The sequence below is a fragment of the Channa argus genome, chromosome 4, assembly GCF_033026475.1.
Source record: "Channa argus isolate prfri chromosome 4, Channa argus male v1.0, whole genome shotgun sequence".
Classification (NCBI taxonomy): domain Eukaryota; kingdom Metazoa; phylum Chordata; class Actinopteri; order Anabantiformes; family Channidae; genus Channa; species Channa argus.
The window spans coordinates 21,292,516-21,316,422 of NC_090200.1; the positions used below are offsets into that span (position 1 = coordinate 21,292,516).

The following is a 23,907-nucleotide window of genomic DNA, read 5'->3' on the forward strand; positions in this document are numbered from 1 at the left end:
CATGAGTGAAAACAGACTATTAGTCTGAGGGCTTTCTCTTTAGCTGTGTGCGTGCCTATGAGGTGAAAGCAAAAATCAACAGGACGCCCAAAATCGGTTCTCTGTGAAAAATGCTGCTACACCAAAGAGTAAAATTACTGCGTAACAATGTTAAAATGTTAGAAAAGTCTTTTAAATAGTGCCATGGAAGGAGGGACTAAACCTAACCTGTGCCTGGTTTAGTTTTCATTAAAAAAGCAGAAAAGGTGGTATATTATAAAATGTATATATAAAAGTAATAGTATAGATAATTGGTCTTGAATGTAGTGGAGCAAAGGTTAAAGTACCCACATTGTAATTACATCTACTTAAGTAAAGTACATATAAACGAAAAATGTAGTCAAGTACAAGTACTTTCTTACTAGACTGTACTCTATTTGGTGCACAAAGATGCCTTTCTTATTAGAGCTGCAATGCCATGAATAAATCTTTCTATTTGCTGTGTCTATTATGCCAGCAGGCACAGGAAAAGATCAGATCCACCATCTCGACGACCCCCTGCACGCCCCAGTGAAGTGCACTGCATGGTACATACATCCCAGCAGAGTCATAGCGGACATGGTGGCACCCCAGAGATGGGCTCTCCAGTACTAGGCCATTTCAGTCCACGGGACATATTGCGAAGCCGCAATCATATGCCCACAGATAGCCCTGAGCGACGGCGCCGCACTGGCCATGGCAGTCTGACTAACATTAGCCGCCATGAGTCCCTGAAGAAGATGGAGAGCCCCCCAATTCGCCGCTCCACCTCTTCGGGCCAGTACACAGGCTTTACTGATTCTCATCACCATCATCACCACCACAGTGGCAAGCCCTTGGATCCGGAGACCATCGCACAGGTCAGCGCGGGACGAGCGGCGACCCGACCGCAGCTCCCTTCACCATCAAAGCCCTGCCCCACCCTGTAAAAACATAGTCAGTCCCTGTCTTCTGCTTCCTCTGGCTGCATCTGTGTCTGTGTGATAAATACACGCAAAGACTAGCTTCACAGGCAGACAGCAGGGAGCATAGTCTGACACTGGGACTCCTTACATAATTTTACTGTTGTCTTGCTTAAAATAATTCAAAAAATAATAATTTCTGTTTAGCAGACATTCATTTTGACATCCCTGCTGATGAGATAGCGGTGCCAGTCATTTGTCTTTTGTCACTCTTTTATGAATAGTACATTTATTATGTAACTATGGTGTAAGAACCACAAAGCAGAGATCACAGAGAGCACTTAGAACTGTGCTGGGCTGTCTGTCTGCCGAAATGGAGCAAGCTCAGAATAACATATTGTCATCTCTGCATCTCCTTTGCTGTCATTGTCATTAGCATGCAGAGGGGGTGGCAGTGGTGAAAAGTAACACCCTCTGCATGTACAATGAAAGCTTGGTGTTTTTTCTTTTTTTTATATAGTTACTGTGTTCTTCAGTTAATAGGTTTTTGTTACCTACATAGCTAACTCTACCTTTTCCCTTTCATGTCATCTCTTTTAATGTCTTCTTGTGTCTTTTTCTTTTAACATCCATCCATAACCGCCTTTCTCTCTTACACACATCTCTTTTCCTCCTGCAGGACATAGAAGAAACCATGAACACTGCTCTGAATGAGCTGCGCGAGCTGGAGCGGCAGAGCTCAGCCAAGCACGCCCCTGACGTGGTGCTGGACACCCTAGAGCAGCGGCAGACCTCCGGCAGCAGTGGTGGGGGTCCCACACCAGCCAGCTCCAGTGAGTCCCTCAGCCCCATCCATGGCATTATGCTGAGGTCTACCGCCAACACTGAGCCACCCATCCGCCGCAGCACCAGCTCCTCCAGCGATACTATGAGTACCTTCAAACCTGTAGTAATGCCCCGCATGGGGGTGCAGCTAAAACCCCCTGCCTTGAGGCCCAAGCCGATGGTCTTGCCCAAGTCCAACCAGGCGCCACAACCCCCTGCTACATCTTCTCAAGATCCTTTAGACAAGTCATGCACCATGTAATATCTGGGACAGGAACCAGAGATTGAAAAACTCCATGGGGCTGCAAAATGCTAGCAGTGTCTAGATTTTATAGACATTCTAAAAATGTCTTGAGAGCATGTAAAACACATGGGCCAGAAAGAAGAAGACTACCTGCATTTTAAGATCTGGGCTGTCGAATAAATATATATAAGATTATAAAGAAGAGAGACTTATGTAGGATTTACTGTGTAGCCAGATTCGTCAGTTAGAAAAATTATGTGACATGTGTTGACGTACTTAGTGTCGATATTATCTAACATGTCCTTTTTATAAAATAAATCCAGACAACAAATCACAAAGGCTTCCTTTAAGATTTTAGAAAATGTATACTTAGTTTAGTTTACAGACATTGATGAACTCTAATTTTGAATAAAACACAGTGCATGTAGCTCCTCTTCATACCACTGGACCAGAAATAGAGCTTGTAGTGATCAGAGTGGCATCCTCACATATAGACACATAGTATGTATTTTTGGTTTTTGCCTAGGAGGGCCCCTAAAGACATTGTGAACTGTTTTAAAAGCCTTACTTACTTTGGGATGTAACTGATTGCAGATATTAAATATTATAAAGGTACTGTGACTACCTGGATGAAAGTGGTTTCAAGGTTAGACTGATGAACAACGTACGGTACTCTATTAATAAACTAATAGTACTAGCTTGCAAAACTGTGCAACTGTCTTTGGTGAGCCATACCATCAGGTGTCTCATAAATGTACAATGGTCACACCTGTACTGGAATCCCACAAAACATGTTTCCATACTGCCTGGAATGAGATATGATTATTGGTGAAAACCACTATTTTATTATGAACTTTAAACATTTCAATACAATCTCTAATTCCTGCATGAATAACTCATGATGAAGGAATATATGTTTAATAATGTATGCCTTTGCATCCCATAGCCTATGGAGAATGTGAAAAATGATGACAAATCATCTCTTACATAACATATAGACAACACATAGGTAAAAATATGGTGTGGAACACATGCCATAGCTTTTTTATGCCTTGTTTGGCTTTATCTACCCAAAGACAGGACTGTGTAAGTTAAAGCATGGATGTTGACCCTCCATATACTGTATGATGTAGGTATTTTTCAAATTGACTGATGTGTATAGATTTAAGGCAGCACCCTGTGGGATTGCTACCAGTAGCCATGGACCTAATGACTGTTAGTGTAAAAGCCCCCTAATGCATTGACCCTGCTTCCTCTTATTGTTTTTGTTTCTGAAAACAGTAGCTTGTTTAAGTCCCTTTAGTTTATTGTTGTTTGTTTTTGTATTGCTCTCTGACTGACATTGATGCTTTCTTTATGGACTCTTTATGCTTTCTTAAAGCCTCACATAATTTGTGATACATAGCCCAAGTCAGTCTGCTCAAAAGTGTCCAGATCAAGTAATAATTTCAAAATGCAATAGCCGCACAAAAAGGTGTGTGCCAGTGAGTGTGCGACTCCACCCCTGTAGGTCTCTCTTTTTTTTTTTTTTTTTAGTAACCTCTGTACTGTACAAATAACTGGGTGCATGTCTTGGAAATAATTGTCTAGCATAAAATAAGCAATGCCCACTAACAGCAGGTTTACACCATATTTGACTTGACAGTGTGTGTAATGGATTTCTTAATTACTAACTTTTATTTTTGTATAATCTATTTTATTGTCTTTCTGGGTAAAAATGGCTTAAATTTAGAACAAATTATGTAGAGTAGATAAAGGTGACCTACCTACAGTATGAAGCCAGTTGTATAAAATGTGTGCTTTTGTCAATAACAAGACTCAGTTATGCCATCTGTAGGCATTCAGCTTCTCTGTTACCTTATGTACAGTACATCTGTAGTATGTACTCAAGAAAGTGCCTTTAAAATGTTTAGAGGAACTTCCGACATTATGTCCTGTTGCATTTTCATGTCAGAGGTTTTTGAGAAAATGCAGGGAAAGAAGAAGACTTAAGTAATGCTGCCATTTTCCAAAGTGTTTTGACAGAATTAATAATAAATACACAGCTTACCCATTGTTAGGTTTCACCTTTATGTATATAACTGTATATATGGCATGTAACGGCATACTGTAATGTGTAGAGTTCGTTGAGGACTTGCACCTCCAAGGATTTCTTTCTAATAAAGGAAATAATTTGTTGAGCCTGAGAGAGACTTTTATTACTTCCGCTTACATGGACTAACTAAATTTGCACTTATTTACACTAATTGCTGAAAGAAACAATTGGATACAAAGTAAAACTACAAATATCACAATGTAAAGGCACCATTAGAAGTTAAAGTCCTGCAGTCCAATGTTACATTTATTTAGTTAATCAGTAATTATGCAGAATGACCCTTCCATAATTGTATACACTACTATATGTACTAATGCTAATAGCAAAATACTGCTTTCAAGACGATTGTAGGGTGAATTACTTTATAGCTACTTAAATTGCAGATTAACTAGTAATCAGTTGTCAGATAAATATGGAGTAAAAGCAGTGAAGGAGTGGAAGCACATCTTTATTTACATTAATCCAGTGAAGCATATACTATTTATCATAAAAATCATCAGTATGGGTGAACAAAAACCTTAAAGCCATGTTTAGGATAAATGCTTCAAGTTGATAGTTTATGGTTTTCTTTCTTCTTTTCCTAACAATCTTGACAAGAACGTAGATTGTTATTAAATGTATAAAATGTCAAACAGCATTTGCAAATGGAGCAAGGTTTCCCAGTGGGCACCGTGGTTTGGGACATAATGTGTATCTTTTAATTATTCAAGTATGTTTTTTAAGTCTCTGCCACTTCATGTATTCTGCTAGAGTATGTGTGGGAGCTTAACTGGCATTTGGTGTTCAGCGGATCTCGCTCCAGCTGCATCACTGTTTGCTGGAGTAAAAGTGGCTGCCTGTGTGTTCCAGGCTTTAGTGTGGGTCTTCAAGGCTATCTGGTCAAAACAGAAAACAGAAAGCCCATTGTTTTGGATATGGTGGGTTTTTCCTCATCTGAACTGAGGCAAGCTGTGGCATGATTAAAATTAAAAATAAGACTTGGCATTTAAATTTCTTATCCCATTTTTATAAATGAGATAAGGAATGTGGAGGAGGGTTCACTCATTAATTTATATATATATTAATATATATATATATATATAATTTATTTATTTATTTTTACCTCAGCGATCGCAACCTTCCTCTCCCAAGTGTGAATACTCTGCTGCAATTTCTTGTGTTTGTCCTTGACATGTATGTACTCAGTGATATCAGGAGCCTTATAATCTGTCATCTGGCGATGCAGGTGTTGGTTGAGGGCCTCTGCCTTTAAACGTTCCTGAAGTGACAAAAAAATAACGAGACTGAGTTAAGAAAGGGAATTACTTAGGGAAATAAGCAGCAGATAGATATTTCAGATATTAATTTAAAAAATGACTAAAATTATCCTTTTAAGAGGGCTTCATTATGTAACAGACCTCCTCAGCATGCTGTATCTCCTCCTCAATTTTTGCCAACATCTCTTTCCTGCTGGTGATGTCATTGCTCAATTCTGCAGACTCCCATGTCACACTCTGCATTTTCTCCTTTCACACAAACACAAGAATAATGATGAACTTCACTGCAAAGGTGGGATAAGTTTAATGCACTTACCCTAAATGACACTGAAAACATGTTCTTTCTCTTTCAAGCAAATTTATAATGAATTACCTTGTGTGAACTGAGGATACGTTGCACTCTCAAACTGTTGACCTGAAGTTCATCCAGACTTTTGTTAATACTCTGTTCATCGCACTCGTGAAAAATTTCCTACATTCAACACACAATGACATACATTTACTAACTATTGAAAATGTGGGGAATTATATTTCAGATTGAAGATGTAAGTTCTTACAAAGAAATCATGGCAAGTAAGTACTGTAAATAAATAACCGTGGTTACAAAAAGCAGATCACATACTCTTCTCTAAAAAAAACAGTCTGACAAACCACACAACCAACTGACAATCTATTATGACAAAAATGATGAAACTGTCGCATTTACTAGCTTATTTCAGCCTTTTTTAGTACCATTCAAGTAATTCTTTACCTCATACTCAGCTTTACCCATCTCTTTCTTCTGATGAAACTGCTGCTGGAGCTTTTTCTCCTGGACCATCAGCATCTGGTTCTTCAGATTAAACTTCTCCAACTGGGTGATCTTTTCGTGTTTGTGTGTATGTGAACAACGAAAGGAAAATGACGAAATATTATAAAATATTTTTCTTTCAAATTAACTGAGAAACGTTTTTAAAATATGACTAAAATCAATACTTTTTAAAAATACATTTACAAACATTTAATTATATATAAACTCATGTATATAAATTCTTTTCAACATATAAATGAAACATCTTTCATAGGTTGAGTCTGAGTAGCTCAGTTTTGTTTCAGGTTGACATCATCTTTACCTTTAACTTGTCTTCAATGTACTGCAGCACCTTGTCTGGGTCCTTTATATCCAGTCTGTTATCTTTCATAGATTTGAGCAGTCTGCGTTCAAACTCTTTCTTGGACTTCCTGATTTCTGTTAGACGCAATTCCGCCTCTTTCAGAGAGGCCTGCAAAGACAAGCAGAATCAGGAAAATTGCATTGTTGCATTGTCTGTTTTTGGTTTTGTTAGCTTTTGCTTTGTTTTTATATGCAGCAGAGTCTTGTGACCTTGTAACTGTCCTGAATTCTCTTATATCTCTGTTCTAGCTCCTCCTGGTCTTGTCGTATATCTGTTATTGCTCTCTGTGCCACATAAAGTTTTTGTTCCAAGGTCAGCTGCTGGAGCCGATCTGCCATGTAGGAACGGGATCGCCGTCTCCATCCATGACTCTGATAAGGAATGCGCACACACACAAAATCATGCATGTCAGTCAGGAGTGCAGTGCCGAGAAGAGTATTTATGAACAGAATTAAAATCACTCAATATTAGTCTCAAAATGTATTGACAAGAAGATTGCCAGGTCTGACTGTAAACGTACATATATCTTTATAGATAAAATTAAATTATATTAGGGAGAATTGTTGCCATTTCTCTGCGATGCTATGGCACAAAGAAGCATACATGGCTGTTAATATGCAGTAGTATGGCTTGTCACTATTTCCACTTACTGTATATACAGTGTATTTGAGTTTATGGTTCTCTCTGCTATCCTGTTTTGTAACATGGAGAACGAATGCTTGTAATGTGATTCTCAACTGAATCTAGCCCTTTCTGACTTTGTATGTGCAGTGTGAGTAAAGTCCGTCCCCATCGTGTTCATTCATGTAACCTGCAGTCACAACTGATTCTGAGTAAATTAGTCTTGACACTGGGTGTCACTCACCCAACCCTCCGCCTGGGAGGCTCCTGCTACCCCCAGGGTTTCTCCGCCAGCCAAGAACACTAGGTCCTGTGAATCCAGGCGGCTGATGAATCGTTCAAACATATCATTCTCTGACAGTAGGGCTGCATTGGACCATCTGATCAGGAAGTAAATAAAAACAAAGACAGTTCAACGTGATTTCAGTGCATTTCATAAGTCTTTTTTTTAACCTAGCCTTGTTTAAATTGAACTTCTAGATTCGTCTATATTCATCCAATGTTTGTCAGATAACTATGGTAATGTTTTAGGAGCTACTTTCTACTCTATTTTCAACTGTTAGAGCCACGTTAGGCTAATCTTAACTAGCTTTAGCTTTAGGTAGGCTAAACTAATGCTAATAAAGGGTTAACAAACGTCAAGGTTTACGTATATCTACCCATGATGTGTTCTTGAATTATTTTATTTTCTTACTTTAGTTCTTCGATTTGGTTGTAGATGAGTTCTTCTTGTTTTGCTGTGATCTCGTTGTCTTTTTCTCTCATCACTGAAAGCTCGTCCTCCATGGTTGCTAAGGTACACTGAATCACTGAGGTTGTTTCTATGGGCCATTGTTGCATTTACGTGCCTACGCAAACCTCAGTAAGCTGTAGAGCTTTGCAACGAGAAAAGAGATAAAGCAAAGGTAGACAAAATGTTCACATTATTTCCCATATTAGTAATTTCAGGGCTATTGTTTGTGTTTGCATGTAAATTAAAAAAATATTATTAAAACAACAGAGACACACGTAGTGATAAAAGTCCTTGCCCACTTGATGTTCAGTTTCGTTTCTCTGTAACAAGGCGTCACCAAGGGAGAAAAGAGGGTGAAGGTTGTTGGAACAGGCAAATCGTATTTGGAAGATGACTTCAATCATTTCTAAATTCATCCTCAAAACCCTTTGCAGCAACCAGGGGTGTCTGGACTTCCAGAGCCTGGATGAGACGATCGCGCAGAAGTTTACTGTTGCAGATTCAGTCTTGCGGACTGTCGTGTTCGACGACGGTAAAATAGCAATTCAACAAGGCAGAGAAGGGGCCACCGGGAATAACATAATGTCCCCGGATAGTTTGATAGTGGCTAAAACCAGTTTGCGGATCTGTCAGAAGAAACCCGGAGAGTGTCCACAGTGCGATGGTTTACACCTCTGCAAGTATTTTGTTTGCGGAGGTTGCACGTACGAGTGAGTATTGTGGTTCGTGTTTAATCAAACCGTATTCATGACGGCTATATGCACAGGGTTTGTAAATGTTCCCATATCCGGGTTATTAGACAGTACGGGATAAGGAGAGTAGTAGTTGTAGTGAGAAAGGCTTTATCAACCAACTTGTTATGTTTGAACCTTTAAACTTTAAACCTCTGCACACACCCAACCTTTTGTTGCCGGATTTACCCGGAACAGGACAGTGTTGACAAACACTAACTCGTCCCTCGGCCTATTCGTTTTCTTTCCCGATACTAGAAATCAGAACTTTAAAACAAAAGTTTACAAAAAAGACCAAACAATGCAAATTTTCCTAAATTCTGTTTCCAATTTTTCTGACGTGGGTGTGTTTTACCAAGTTTCTTTCAACACAATTCAACATCTAAACATGGAACAACTGTTCAAATTGACAGCACCAACAACAACAACAACAATAATAATATGAAACTTAAACAAAGATCCAATCAATTGTAAGTTCTGTATTTGACCAGCAGATGGCAGACAACCTGATCTCGAGTGTGATTGTGTATCATTGAACTAGAATCAGAACTAGGCATCCCTTATTTCTGTGGATTACCTTTAAAATACCCTTAACTGAAGTGTATTTTGTTGTCATTTTTAGAGCCAAATGTAGAAAACCCCATAGTCTGGATTCCCAGCACAATGCAGAGCTTCTAAGGAAACATGACCTTCACGAGCTGACAGAAAAACAGCTGTTCCAACTGTTACTGCAGAATGATCCTTTTCTACTACCTGAGGTGCATTTTAGCAGCATGATGGGTGACAGACATTCAATGTGTCTTGATATTGTTTAGAAAATAGTTCATTCTTCTGAATGAACTGAATATTTTTATAACCAAGTGGTTACCCTTTTCTATACCCCACTCTAGATCTGCTCACATTATAACAAGGGCAATGGCGTGCACGGTTCCTGCAAGTACACCACCGCCTGCACCAAGCTTCACATCTGCCAACACTATGCCCAGGGTAACTGCAAGTTTGGATCATCATGTAAGAGAGTCCACGCATTTGATGCACAAGGAATGAAGATTTTCCAAGGATTCGGTCAGGAGATTATTAAAAACCTTAAAGGGCTCTACAGAAACAAATTGATCATCATGGGTCAAGGAGCTCCCCCTATGCCTAGTAAAGAATAATTTATTAAAAATATTTTTTTTCTGAGCTTTTTCAGCTACTCAGAGTGATTGTTTGCACATTATCTATGGACAGATTGTATGTGTTTCTTCAACAGATATGCCAGAGGTAAGAAAGCCCACACAGAATCCTTCTCGCAGCAACCCTCGGTCCCCTACTAGTACTAATTGTTCATCTAAACCTATAAATGATGCTGACAAGAGTGAAATTTGCCTCTACTTCATTCGTATGCACTGCAGCTTCAAAGGTAAGTCCATGACATGCGTGCAGATCCATGTGACTAGAAAATTTGTTTATAAGTGTGCAATCGCCTGAGTTACAGTTTATCCTTCTGTTGCTTCTCCCAGAGAAGTGTGCTCGTGTCCACTGGCACCTGCCGTACAGATGGCAGGTTTTAGACAGTGATGGTAAGACCTGGAAGGACCTGCACAACATGGAGGACATTGAAAAGGCCTACTGTGATCCAGAACACAACACAAGCTGCATGGATCAGCCAAAGTCCATCTCAGGGATTTTCAGTCTATTGGGTTTTCAAAAGTGGGGGAACAAACAAATCACACAGATGTATACATCTTTTAGTAATATAGTCCAGAGATGATAAATACATTTACTGATAGAATTTGCTGGCGGCTTTCTTTCAGCTCTGCATCCCCTGTAGGGCAGTTTGTTGACTTCATGACAATGACATATGAAGGGTCTCCAGTTCATCGCTTGTCCACTGCCTCCTCTATCTCAAAGCCGCCTCACTACATTCTTACAACACAGTGGCTGTGGTACTGGAAGGATGAGAGGGGGAAATGGATCGAGTATGGTCAGGTCAGCTCAACATGTACAAACACTGTAGCTGTGGGTCTTTGTTCAGTTATGATAAGCTGAAAAGTTAGTTTTAAGTGCATGTGATCCCTAATAGCTACACTTTGAAGGGTACATAGCTTTATAATTTCTACATCACGTTTTATAAATAATACTCTCATTTGATCACTGGCATGTTTGACATCTAAACTTTGGTGGACTATTCTCTGATTTTTGTGTTCTCCTTAGGGTGATAGTGATTCACTGGCCTCTGTTACTTCACAATCTCTGGAGAACGTGTACCTGGCAGACAGAGATATGACGATTCCTTTTAGTGCTGGCAAACAGCAGTACGTTCTGCACTTCAAAGGCGAACCAGGAACCCAGCAGATGTATCAGGAGAATTTAAAATACAAAACCAAGAGAGAGGTCAGAAGAAGGCCTCACTTTGTGTCTGCTCACGATGTGAAGATGAAGGTGAACAGGTATTTAATTTCCATTTAGAATTAGCATTATCCTTGTGATTCAGACATTGCTGATAGTGACTTGACTAGTGATGTTGCTTATTAGTGTGATTGCTGAAAGCAATCACACTATTGTTGTTTCCAGTATTTAATTTTATTATTATTCCGTATTCTTCCGCCAATTTTTCGGCGTGCTAAAACTCCTAAGTGCTAACAGCTGTAAACATGGTTCCAACTGTAACATGTTAAGCATGGTTGGGAGAGGTGTGCTATTATTCTGTGTGCTGATACCTAATGTACTGTAATTATTATGAATATTAATATGAATTTTTTTTTGAATGGAAAGTCTATGGGAGTGATGTTTAAACTGCAATATCTCAAAAACTACACATGGTAGCATGATGCTGCTTTGTGGGATGCTGTCCCATAATGAAATGCTTCACATGTTACAGCGTGGGCTCTATAGCGCCACCGTGTGGTCAGCTATCAGCATGTTTATGTGCGTTTTTTGACATGCTACTAGTCCTACACGCTTACAGCTAGAAACATGGTTCCAACTGTAATATGTTAAGTACAGTTAGGAGAGTTGATGTATTACTCTGTGGGCTGACAGCTGATGTACAATAATTGTTATGAATATTTGTATGATTTGTTTTTTGCATTGCCGTCTATGAGAGGAATCTTAATACTGCAATATCTCAAAAACTACACATGGTAGCATGATGCAGCTTTGTCTAGTACTGTCCCATGATGAACAGCTTCACATGTTACAGCGTGGGCTCTATAGCGCCACCGTGTGGTCAGATATCAGCATGTTTATGTTAGTTGTTTTCACGTGCTACTACTCCTAGACGCTTACAGCTAGAAACATGGTTCCAACTGTAATATGTTAAGTACAGTTAGGAGAGATGACGTATTACTCTGTGGGCTGACAGCTGATGTACAATAATTGTTATGAATATTTGTATGATTTCTTTTTTGCCGTCTATGAGAGCAATCTTAACACGGCTGTATCTCGGAAACTTTACGTGATATTGTTATGAAACTTTCAGGAAAGCTGCCCAACGATGAAATGCTTCACATGTTACAGTGTGGGCTCTCTAGCGCCACCGTGTGGTCAGTTATTTAACTCGTTTTTTTACCTCAAAAAAAATTTTTTTTTTCTTTCTGATTTAACTTCTATATTGTACAGGGCCTTTAGTACTACCGCCAGAACTTCATTAGTGTTGAGAGGACAAGATGGCAACAGTTGATTCCTTTGGACAGGCTGCCATCTGCTGGAGAGTTTGTGAATAGCAATTGAAAACTTCCTTATTGTTTCATGTGCTTTCACTAGTTGTTCAATATTTTAAAAAAACTACACATGCTACAGTGTTGCCTGTCGCTTCTACAACGTTCAGAGCTGCAGATTCGGCGATGGCTGCAACGGCTGGCTTTCAGCAATCACACGCATTTTCTGCAGGAAATGCCCATTCTAGTCACTGTGTGTTTTTTCTCCTCTGCAGTACATCATCACAAAGCTCCAGCTCCACCATAGCAGAAAGCGTCCCAGCCCACTGGGACAAGGATGCCCTACCTGGTTTTGGATACAAGGTATCTAATAGAGCATGTACGGGGATAAAAATGTGAGATTTTTACAATGTTTTGTATCAAATAAGCATTTGTACCCTTCATTAATACTCTGTATGCTTATTTTTCAGCTTGTGCTTCTTTCCAAATCTGACAAGGATTATGGTTTGATTACGACACTGTTTAAGAACACTATGCCCCACAGTACGATTACCAGCATCCAGAGAATCCAGAACCCCTCTTTGTGGAAAGTTTTTCAGTGGTAAACTACAGAAAGGGTTTTTTTGGCTTTAGAAAGGAAATTATTTAACAAATATTGCTATCTTTGTTTCTTGCCAATTAGGATTATCACTCTGTGTTATACATAGGGCTACAGTACTGCCAGAGAAACAGCTAGTTCTGTACAAATCAAACAAAATCCACATACCAGCACCTCTACAGTTCTGTGATCAACACATTATTTCTTGTGTCTCTCTTTTCTTTGTGTCTCTGTCTGCTCTGTCCACACTGTGGCAAGACCTTCCTAAAGCTTTCCTGCACAACCCAAGCACTTTCTTTAAACCCCCTTTGATAGTGGACTTGGGGTGAGCGGTGGCTTAAATAGACAGAAGTAAAATTAACCATTCCATACAGAGATGAAGAAGTACTGCCAAAACACCCGTTTTAAGAAAAATAATCAGTTTTTGGAATTGTGTAAATTGTCTGTAGCTATTTTAAAAAAAATAATAATTTCAAAATTATGCATAATACAGCCTTTTTAAAATAAGTCATCACATAAAGCTTTTGTTTTCATTATGTGCTCAGGCAAAAAACACAGATGAACGAGAGGAATGGTGGGAAAAGTGTAAATCAGCAGTACTTGTTCCATGGGACAGATGAGTCTCTAATTGAGGCCATCTGTGAGCAAAACTTTGACTGGAGGATGTGTGGAGTCCATGGCACAGCCTATGGCAAAGGTACAGTAGCAGCCAATGCAGATAACATGAATATGCATATAGAGTGTATATCAAGAAATTAAAGTTTGTCATTTTAGAATAGAGCAGGAAACTCACATGTATCAGGTAATCAGAACTTAGAGAAAAGCAGTATCATTTGTCAAGGCTAAAAATACCTTATTTTTTAGGAAGCTACTTTGCCAGAGATGCGTCTTACTCAGACAGATATTCCAGGGCCAAAGGAAGGCAGAACAAGATCATGTTTGTTGCTCTGGTCCTGGTGGGGGACTACACCAAAGGGAGGAGCAGCTATGTCCGACCTCCATCGAAAGGAAACGCCCTAACCCTCTATGACAGTTGTGTGGACTCTCAGAGCAATCCCAGCATCTATGTTGTCTTTGAGAAACAACAGATTTACCCAGAATACCTTATCAATTACACATAATTCACTGATCAAATGTAAATGTTCTGTCTATACTCTGTTGTTTGATTAGTGCCAACCACTGTTTTTCTTCTAAGGTTTGTGGTGTTTTTCCGTGATTTGATTTTTGCACTGCATTATAGATACATGAAAACATGAAAAGATTTTCCTTGATTAATTAACGGAGGTAGGCTAATTAGCGTGTAAGCATATAATAAAATGCTTTCAAATTAGTCCAATTACTGTTTTTATGTTGCACCCAACAGAAAATCTATATAAATGTATATATTAGTGAGAAAATTGAATGGGAAAAATGAAAATATGGAATAAAAATACTTGAGAATATAGTCTGAATATATACAATGAAATCTGACAATATTGACTGAAAGTCTAAATATATGGAATGAAAATATAAACATACAGAATAAGTATTAATAAGTATAATAAGTATTTATAAAAGTATTCATATATGGAATGAAAGTCTGAATATATTAATAACTTCTTCTTTTCCTTTCGGCTGCTCCCTTTCAGGGGTCGCACCAGCGAATCATGTGCCTCCATCTAACTCTATCCTCTGCATCCTCTTCACTCACACCAACTGACTTCATGTCCTCCCTCACTACATCCATAAATCTCCTCTTTGGTCTTCCTCTAGACCTCCTGCCTGGCAGCTCCAACCTCAGCATCCTTCTACCGATATATTCACAGTTTCTCCTCTGAACATGTCCAAACCACCTCAATCTGGCCTCTCTGACTTTATTTCCAAAACATCTAACATGAGCTGTCCCTCTGATGTCCTCATTCCTGATCCTGTCCATCCTCGTCACTCCCAAAGAGAACCTCAACATCTTAAGCTCTGCTATATCGATTAAAGATTAAAGAACATGGAACAAAACTTTAAATATATTAAATGTTAAACATTACAACTGTGGCGCAGGAGGTAGAGTGGTCTTCCACCAAACCCCCAGTTTTTGGTTCGATCCCCAGCTCCTCTGGGCACATGTCAAAGTGTCCTTGAACAAGACAATGAAATCCAACTTAGTTGCTCCCGGCTGCATAGCAGCTCCCCCATCGGTGTGTGTGTGAATGTGAGTGCAAATGGGTGAATGAGAAACAGCGTTTCTGCTTTGAGTGCCAATAGGTAGAAAAGCGCCATATAAGTGCAAACCATTCACTATTATATTCAACTCCACCAAGAACACAGAAGCCATTATGGTGTAAATACACTCCTGTGGACAGTTGGGATTTTACAACAAAATGGCATCAGCAGAAATACACTAATACTTTGGTGTGGCACATTTCTTGGCAATATTTACTTTACAGGGCATTAGCAATTTAAAGCATATATCACGTCTCGTCATCTCGTTACGAGTAATCAGAGAGACAACCATTCACACTCACATTCGCAGCTATGGGCAATATTTTAAAGTCACCAATTAACCGCCCTAACATGCATGTCTTTGAATTGTGGGAGGAAGCCGGAGCACCCAGAGGAAACCCATGCAAGCATGCAGAGAACATGCAAACTCCACACAGAGATTCTTGGGGGAATTTATGAGTCTTTCACTCAGAGGATGACTGAAATAACACAGCGTGAAGCCAGAGGAACATCAAATGGCATGGGTGCACAATGTGTATCTCTGCAGTATGGCAAACATTACACAAGATGGCGCCTGTGCATTGATTACGTCAGTTTTATTTTTATATATTCAGACTTTCATTCAAAATATTCAGATTTTTGTTACATAATTTCAGACATTTGTTTCATATATTTGGACTCTTATTCAAAATATTCAGACAAAATATTCTCGATTTCCATTCCATTTTCCCCATTTTCTCACAAAATATTTAAAATACTACAATTGCTATTAGAGCCATTCTAATTCAAAGGGAATATTCAACCCTCCGCCTACAGTCACATTTAATAACTAAAATTCAGTTTCATAGAAATATTTAAAATAATGATTAGTTATAAGTCTGTAACAAAAAAAGCAATGCTGTTTCAAACAAGCTTTTTAAAAATCACTCCCAAGCACTGACACTACTTAAGAAATAGGTTTATTACAGTATGTCCATCGCAGACTAAATCAAAAGACGCTTTTTATGCCATTTCCTGAAATTAGACTTTATGTGCAGTGAGAAATTGGGAAACGTTTGATTCTGTTTCCTCTGAGGAATTTTTCAGGTCGTAAAAACTAAATGTTAAACATTTAGTTTAAGAGATTAAATAATGCCGAAGCATGAAGACACTGTGTCAGGCATCATGAATCAAAATATATTTAAATATAACCAGTAACAGGAGCATCATTATGCCAACCTAGTAGTAGGAAAGCATGTGTACAATAAATGCACCAAATATGTGCATGTAGCTGCTACATAGTGCTGGGGGTTTGTGACTGCAGTAACTTGAGGGGACTATAAAGGTGAGGAAAGTAAACTATAAAATGTGGTGTCTGTAGTTCAGGAGGTCGAGAGACCTTCCACCAGTCCTGGGCTCGGCTCCTCATGTCTGTAGGTTGTAGTGACTTTGTGGTCTATATTGTAGTGAGCCTGACACAAAGATGCTGTGCATCACAGTCACAAAATCAAAGGGCTCTGTATAACAGTTTGTAACTGCTGAGAGAATCTTTCTGCCATGTAAGAAGACGAACTCACAGTTCAACTTCTCACATGTCTGGTGAAGTATGCACTTGACCTTCCACGTCTCTTCTAGTGATTTTGACAAAGATGCCATTTTTTGGTCCTAAAGTGCTTGATGACTTCAACTCAAGAGGAACCTGAAAGAAAGAAAGATGTAATTCATAAAATGTAAATTTTATGTATTAAATGTAGTAGTCACTTTATGTATGCTGTCTACTTAAATCCTTTCTAAAACTCATAATATTCTGTAGCTGACCCTTTAGCGTCCAAGCGTCCTACCCACCTTTGTCTCAGAGCAGGCCACAATATTGAACCTGTAGAATAGATGAACTAGGGCCATTTTTATTTCCAGCTGGGCAAGCCTCATTCCCACACAGTTACGGGGGCCTGCCCCAAATGGCAGGTAAACGAAAGGATGTCGATTGGCCTTGGCCTCTGCTGTAAATCTGGGGGTCAATCACAAGTTTTAGTTTGGAACGCTACGAGACTTTTTCTTGTACATTAAACACCATCTACATCTCAGGTACCACACATAATTTATCACATATATCTAGAGGTTACAATAAGGTAACAATAAAAAAAAGTCACTGACTGAGAAGCTGTGGCTATAAACAAAAAGAAAGCAAATATGATCAACCGTCTTACTCTTAAAATGTTTAAGTCATTCACACCCTCTTGTGTGTATGCAAAAATTGTGTGTATGCATGGACTTGAGGTGCATATTTCGTTTCCCGGACATTCTATATTCTATTTACATCTGTCCCCTGGTTTGCTTAACTTCATGTGGTTACCTCTCAGGGATAAACCTTTCAGGCTCTAGCCAGTGCTCTGGGTCATAATGGAGGAAGCCTGCTGGTATCTCTAAAGTTGCTCCTTTAGGGAGGAACTGTCCATTCACCACACAGTCCTGCTCGATGTCTCGGGCAAACCTTTTTGAGACAAAATGCAATGCCATGCTAAAGATCCTGTGTGATGAACTACAAATTCCCTGTAAGTATGCACAGAAAAAGTTGTTCAATTGCTAAATAAGTAAAAAAAACAAAAAAGTTCTTTATTTACCTGAATCCAGGAGGGTAGAGGCGCAAAGCTTCACATATAACCATGTCTATATACTTCAGTTCCTGGACATTTGTGTAATCTGGGGACTCCTAAGGATTTACCATAATTCAGTAAATGTTTAAACATAAAATTTGAAATTAATTTGTCTTGTAAAGTTATAAAGCCTTCAATGTCAATTTTCAACTGTAACTAGATCGAATCCAATCAGATCAAAAAACAATGCGGTACACTCACATGTCTGGTAAAGAACGCATCCACCTCCTCCTGTACTCTGCGTTGACATTCAGGGTGGATGGCCAGGAGGTAGCAGGCAAAAGCCAATGTGTTGCTGCTGGTTTCAAAGCCTGCCAGTAGGAAGACAAAAGCCTGGCCCACAATCTCATCCTCAGTCATCATCTTTTTCTGCAGACGTCTGGTGTGTGGTTCCTGCAGCTGAGGTCGCTCATTGTCCTCATCTGACACAAATGACTGTGTCTGCTGGTTCATATGATCTAGCGCTGTGTCAAAGCGTTCCACAGACACACACTCTGTGCTTGTTCGAGCATCTAGCATGAGCTGAAGGAAGTCTCGACGCCTCTACATGAAAAAAAAAATGTATGGAATAATGTCAAAAGCTAAATGCAGTATGTGTTCATAAGGAAAAATTAAGGTGGAGTATAATTATTTCCAACAGGTGAATGATATGGTCAGGGCTAAACATTTTAAAATGTCTGTACTGAGTCACCTGTTCAGGAGGCTGCTCCTCTCTCTGCTTGATGATTTTTTGAATGATGCTGATAAAGAACTGATTCATCTGGTCTCGTTTTCTGTTGGGGATGAGTCCAGCCAGTGGAGCCGCAATGAAGGGAAAAGCAACTGCACATACAAACCAAAGTTGCTGGTATAATATAACCTTTGAAACCAACTGTACACACTTCACACTGAAAATGCGTTTGTTTGTAACAAAGAATTGTATATTCCAGAGACTCACTCACTCAGACTCTCTCTCCCTGTCGCTCTCTATTATACAGTATATTATAATGCTATTAGAATTGTAATTACTTTTTTATACACTTCTTTTTGTTACGTCTGACGATGAAATTTGTATGAGCTGAATGCACATTATTGTTATATGAGATTTTTGGATAAATTTGCATCTCCAAGGTTTACATACCATTTCATTGTAAGGGGTTGCAAAATAATTCTTGTAAAATTTTAAATAATGAAAATCATATCATCAATGTTTGCATCCCTCTTCATAAATTAAAAACTAACTTAAATTAATTTCTGATCACTGAACATTTGCATTAATGTGCATTAAATCGTATGATGATGAAAAACAATTTACTGTTACTGTTACTTTTACTGTTTTCGCCATTTAAAAATAGCAGTGTACTAACTTTTGATCCCCAATTGTATATATGTATAATTTTGTTTTTTTACAAAAATACTTGACTGACTGAAAAAAAGCATGATGGGCCTGAAGAAAGAAAAGGAGAAGAACATCTGAGCATGTCGGACAAACGGGTCATCTGGGTTGTTCTGAGAGTCCACCTGTGTTCCAAACGCCACACTGGCGATAACATCCATGGTGAAGCAGCCAAAACACCTGAAAAACACGCACAGCATCAAAAATATGAGCCAGAATAAAAAAGAACACCATCATTACAACTGTGTATCTGTACCATGCTTTGTCTACCTGTGGATGTCAAAGGCCTCCCCAGACTCTGCGTAAACATTCAAGTTCTTTATCAGGGCATCAATGGCTGTATTGATGAGTGGGACCATCTACAGAGAAAGGAAACGAAAGGCAAACATGGGGACATTAAGAGACTTAGGATTCCCATTCCAAAAGCTTCATGTTAGCTTGCTTTATCCATTCAACAGCCAGCTCTGACGTGTGTTTTGGTTCACTGTGCATTCTGAGATCATCCTCCTGATATTATTTCATCTAGTCTGTGCAATGTACCCGGTACAGTGTTCTAAGGTCTGAATGCCTCACCTTTACTTCTTCAAACAAGCCTCTGGTCAAAGTTGACAAGCAGCTCATTCGTTCTAACTAATCACTGATACATACATAATCGCTCATTACAAATAAGGGAACATTTGGATCTACAAACACATAAACTAAAACTACAATAGCTGGATGACGCTTTTTAGACCAACAAAAGCTCCAGTAGGTGCTTAAATATAAATAAAATTTCTTCAAAAGTAGACAAGCATACAGGAATCCCATCACCAAATACTACAGTGTGATGAAATAGTTTTGATTTACTTCTGACTGAAAATGAAAAAATAAGGTTTTATAAGTAGTTGAAATGAAGAGTAATACAATGTGGTTATGCGGACTGAACTTGGACTGATAGGCCAAGTTTATTGCTAAAAGGAATCAAAAAACTAAAATAGTAATTATGGTCAACATTGAACAAATGGACTATGAACTCAACAGGCCTTTGGGCATGTGAGGCTTAAATATGGTAAACTAATTGGTTGTTTTATCAGTCAAAAGAAGTAGAGCAGCTCCACCATAAATTTGTATACTAGGCTTGTCAGTAGTAGCAGGCCACAGTGGCTCACCCTGAATTTTAAACAAACATTCCTGCATATATTAGATACACAAATTGTAACATTTATCATAAATGAACTGTATTAAACACCGTCTACATCATAGTTCATAACATTCACAAAGAAAAATGTGGTTAGTAACAACCCTTAAGAAGGAGAACATTTGTCCTCCATTTAATGACAGACAATACATTACCAGAACAAATATCTGTATGATAATGTGTGATATATATCATCCATCCATTTATGATCTGCTAGCAAGTTTAAAAACCACAAGAAACAAACAAAACAAAATAAAAATCAAATCGGCTCTCAGTCAATCAGAGCATTCCTGTCTAACCTCTTTCATCTTGACAGCACTGAACGATGGGGTCAGGATGCTACGCACTCTCTTCCATCGCTCACTCCTCAACATTAGCAGACAGTCAGTCATTGGCTTGGTTGCAAAGCGAAGATTCTGCACAGAAAGGCAAGAGAATGCAGACCCTGTTATCGTCACTTCATTTGAGTTGGGGAGTCACGAGTGACCGCTGTAATGTATATGCATGTTGGTTAATCTACTTACCATTCTATTTGGAAATTTGCTGAAGTCCCTCACCATCACTTCTCTGAGCATGTCAGGGTCTGCTACCACCACAACTGGTCTCCGGCCCAAATAATACCTAACATACAGCACTGGAGCCTCAATCACTTTAAACACTGGGTGCTAATGTATGCTACGTATAGGTTTACCAAGCAAATATCCAGTTAATTTCACAATGTAGAACAATTAAAGTCTTAAAACTGTACAGACTATAATTTAATCAAACACCGGTCAATGGCTTTGTTTTTACTTGCCCACAAACTCGGCCATGTGTCCTTATGAGATCTTGCAGTGGGGTGAAAAAACCCTAAAAGGAACATTACAAAACAATGTCAGCTGAAACAGGAAAAACTATTTTGAGTTGCTCCCATGACAAACCTGAGCTATCCCTTTTGGGATTTACTAATCACACTATTTTAATTTAGATCTCTAAGATATTGGATGAATATTCATAGATTAATATCAGATCAGATCAAAAATCTCAAAAACATTTTAATGAGTTTACTTTTTATTCTGGCAAACTGGCAACCAAATAATTGTAAAATATTTTGATCAATAACTGAAATAATGAGCAAATAAATTAATTACTATTCACTAATGAGTAGGAGAGCAAGAAAGAATTGTTTCAAATGATTTTACATATTGTTTTCTACTGCACTAAACAAGTGCAAGTGAAACAGATTTAAAAATCATCTGAGTTAATACTCCTCTCAGAGTTAAGTAAATCTTGATAGTTTTGTGCATACTGAAAGAGTGACTTGTCTGATTTCAAGTTTCTGACATTGGCTTAAAAACTGTCAGCAGCTGGAGCTATACGGACAGAATCTCCTTTGCTGAGACTCATCTGTTTAGCATCAAACCCCGGGACACCATTGCTCACTTTTCTATGTGAGTGTTTATTATTCATATAGTTCGAGTGTTTCTCTTTCTCTTACTGTCTAGTTTTATAGTAATAAAACCTAAAGTATGCTAAAATAATAGCATCAGTTTTTTTTTATGTAGAGAGAGATATATTGATCATCCATTTAGTAAAACACAACACTGAATATTCCCAATGCTTAAAGTTGACATAATAAACCAATGTACTTATTAAGATATTAGTCAAATTTTAGGGGGTTCTTGGCCAAAAGTCTTGGCACTGCAGACTTGATGTACCTGTGATGAAAATTAAAACTTATGTTGAAATTATGTCAGACTTTACTCTATTATACAGCATCTTACCTGGCGAAACATGAATATGTTGCCCAAAAAAGGTAGTGGCTTTGGGTGTTTGATGCCACATCGAGAAAGGACAGAAAAGGGGTAAACTGAATACCTAAAGGATCAACACAGTATAGAGTTCATGAAAGGAAGTGAAGAATATAAATTCTGGTTCAGTATTTTTACCTGATCAATTACAAACTTGTGTGATGTGTGCATTTATTGTATGATCACATTGCTAGAGGTACACAAGACTTTCCTCGTTTGTCCTTTATTACAAATACATTATATAAATGACCTAATTTCCATGGCAGCTGCAAAATTTAGGAATCACAGACAAGCATTTACTGACCAGTAGAGAAGACCTAAGAAGATGAGGAACAAGCTGAGTGTCACAGACAGCCCACTGGCAGCGCTGTGGCATACATTCAGGAAGTCAACTACAGCCTTCATAGTGGAGAAACACCTGCCAGTTTTGGATCCACGGCACCTGGGGAGAAAGAGAAGATGAAAAGACTGATCATAGAATGACAACTTAGTTATTTCTTTATTAAATATTATTAGTTGAACACACAAAAAAATGATATTGGTCTTAAAAGTACTGTAGATCTGAATGATGACACTACTAATACCCTATATCCTAAATATCAAAATGAGGATGTGTTCAAAGAAATATAACAGAAGATCTCATTGAATACAGTCCTCTCGGGTTTATGTCTAAAAATGTTGACTCTCTGCTTTGACTCAAGCGTTGACAGTGCTCACCTTTATCTGCATATTAACATAGACATGGCCTTTCTATCCATGGGTACACCTGCCAATGATTATTGACACAATTCATCGTCAATAATATATGACAATCTATGTCTGCGAAAGCTAACTCTTTCTCAATTTATTCTGTAGAAATGCAGTGTTTAAAATATCATATGTGATGCTAGGCTAACTCACTAGCTAACAATACAGATTCTCTATTTGTTCAACTCTTTGCTGCTCGTCGATTATACTTTCATGCCAAATGTGAGCGCCACACTTCCATGTGGGGGAAAGTTGGTTAATGTAAAAAATGTGAAACCTGCTTGTGAGGACACTCACCTCTGATGCTTGTTGCAAGACAATGTTAGAGTAAAGTCTTGCTCTGTTTCTCATTTACTTGTCCTGCAGTGGAGAGGAGAGCAGCGCACGGCCACCTGCTGGACCGGAGTAGAACTGCATTACACCAGGAGCTGCGTTCATACATGTACTACGCTGTGTTATACTGTGCCAGTTTTATTAAATTTTGAATTAAAAAACATCCCGATATTAATACAAATGAGCCTTTTATACATTTAAACTCTGCAGTTGGAAAGGGGGTTTCCTTATGCTTACCAACTAAAAACAACCCACACTTAATTAGACAGTTGTCACAAGTATGGCTCAGATCATTAATAATAATATTTTTTTCTTTATTTACTATTAGCCTATTATTAGGCCACATGATTATATGACAGATATAGGCAAACAATAGCAATTTGTTGCTCTACTAAAAAACACAACAACTAAGGAATGGTTTGTGTAGGGTTACAAAATGGTTTCAAAATGCTTTCCTGTACCAGTACAACATTGCAACACATTTTAATTGATATAATAAAAATATAATGCATTTTGTGTTAAAACGGTATAATCTAAATATCTGTAGATGTTTGTCCTGTAGCATGCCTATGGATTCCTGGTTGAGTGAGAAGAAAATAGAAGAAGCGGACAGGCCAGTCACTTACATTTTATCTTTAGCAGCAAACAGTTGACCTCATCAGACAGACGTATGGTAATTTTGAACAGAGAAAAGACAGAAAAAGTGAGTTTTTTCACAGAAGTGAAGATGCTGTAAAAAATAAAGGAATAGAAATTATTGACAATCACTGACAATTTCAACAAAAACTTGCAGAAAATGTCCATCTTGGCATTAAAGATTAATGATATTATTAGTTAC

General features: G+C 38.4%; 4 protein-coding genes across 13 annotated transcripts in view; 2 read left to right on the forward strand and 2 right to left on the reverse strand.

The window, feature by feature from the left end:
- Positions 1 to 4,175, forward strand: part of srgap1a (SLIT-ROBO Rho GTPase activating protein 1a) — a 72,486-nt gene extending 68,311 nt beyond the window's left edge. For 3 of the 8 annotated variants that reach the window (XM_067501354.1, XM_067501357.1, XM_067501360.1), the window contains 2 exons: positions 497 to 878; positions 1,600 to 4,175. In XM_067501354.1, coding sequence (XP_067357455.1) covers positions 497 to 878; positions 1,600 to 2,007 — 790 coding nt within the window. In that variant the 3' untranslated portion in view covers positions 2,008 to 4,175. Of the gene's footprint in view, positions 1 to 496; positions 955 to 1,599 lie in introns of all 8 variants that reach the window. The other 5 variants (XM_067501355.1, XM_067501363.1, XM_067501358.1 and 2 more) reach the window with 4 other exon arrangements.
- Positions 4,176 to 4,516: 341 nt separating this feature from the next.
- On the reverse strand, positions 4,517 to 8,287 carry cfap263 (cilia and flagella associated protein 263). Of its 3 annotated transcripts, none has more exons than XM_067501366.1 (10): positions 8,148 to 8,287; positions 7,810 to 7,990; positions 7,360 to 7,495; positions 6,704 to 6,865; positions 6,453 to 6,602; positions 6,092 to 6,202; positions 5,714 to 5,812; positions 5,482 to 5,589; positions 5,187 to 5,342; positions 4,517 to 4,959 (listed from the first exon to the last, which is right to left on the reverse strand). In XM_067501366.1, the coding sequence occupies exons 2-10, from the start codon at positions 7,953 to 7,955 to the stop codon at positions 4,831 to 4,833; spliced, it is 1,197 nt and encodes a 398-aa protein (XP_067357467.1). In that variant the 5' UTR covers positions 7,956 to 7,990; positions 8,148 to 8,287; the 3' UTR covers positions 4,517 to 4,830. The 3 variants fall into 3 exon arrangements, with proteins under 3 accessions (XP_067357467.1, XP_067357468.1, XP_067357469.1); XM_067501367.1 differs by having other exon boundaries at positions 8,124 to 8,259; XM_067501368.1 differs by lacking the exons at positions 6,704 to 6,865; positions 8,148 to 8,287 and having other exon boundaries at positions 7,810 to 8,125.
- parp12a (poly (ADP-ribose) polymerase family, member 12a) lies at positions 8,163 to 14,148 on the forward strand. Its single transcript, XM_067501364.1, has 11 exons — positions 8,163 to 8,558; positions 9,202 to 9,337; positions 9,470 to 9,725; positions 9,832 to 9,981; positions 10,082 to 10,271; positions 10,376 to 10,550; positions 10,776 to 11,011; positions 12,496 to 12,583; positions 12,691 to 12,821; positions 13,364 to 13,515; positions 13,683 to 14,148. Exons 1-11 carry the CDS (start codon positions 8,239 to 8,241, stop codon positions 13,937 to 13,939), a joined length of 2,091 nt encoding a protein of 696 aa, XP_067357465.1. The 5' UTR covers positions 8,163 to 8,238; the 3' UTR covers positions 13,940 to 14,148.
- A 1,445-nt stretch (positions 14,149 to 15,593) lies between these two features.
- Positions 15,594 to 23,131, reverse strand: tbxas1 (thromboxane A synthase 1 (platelet)). Its single transcript, XM_067501365.1, has 14 exons — positions 23,034 to 23,131; positions 22,294 to 22,431; positions 21,963 to 22,056; positions 20,996 to 21,048; positions 20,724 to 20,820; positions 20,499 to 20,615; positions 19,293 to 19,381; positions 19,054 to 19,202; positions 18,339 to 18,469; positions 17,849 to 18,190; positions 17,615 to 17,703; positions 17,347 to 17,484; positions 16,839 to 17,001; positions 15,594 to 16,692 (listed from the first exon to the last, which is right to left on the reverse strand). The coding sequence occupies exons 2-14, from the start codon at positions 22,392 to 22,394 to the stop codon at positions 16,582 to 16,584; spliced, it is 1,674 nt and encodes a 557-aa protein (XP_067357466.1). The 5' UTR covers positions 22,395 to 22,431; positions 23,034 to 23,131; the 3' UTR covers positions 15,594 to 16,581.
- Between the last annotated feature and the right edge of the window lie 776 nt (positions 23,132 to 23,907).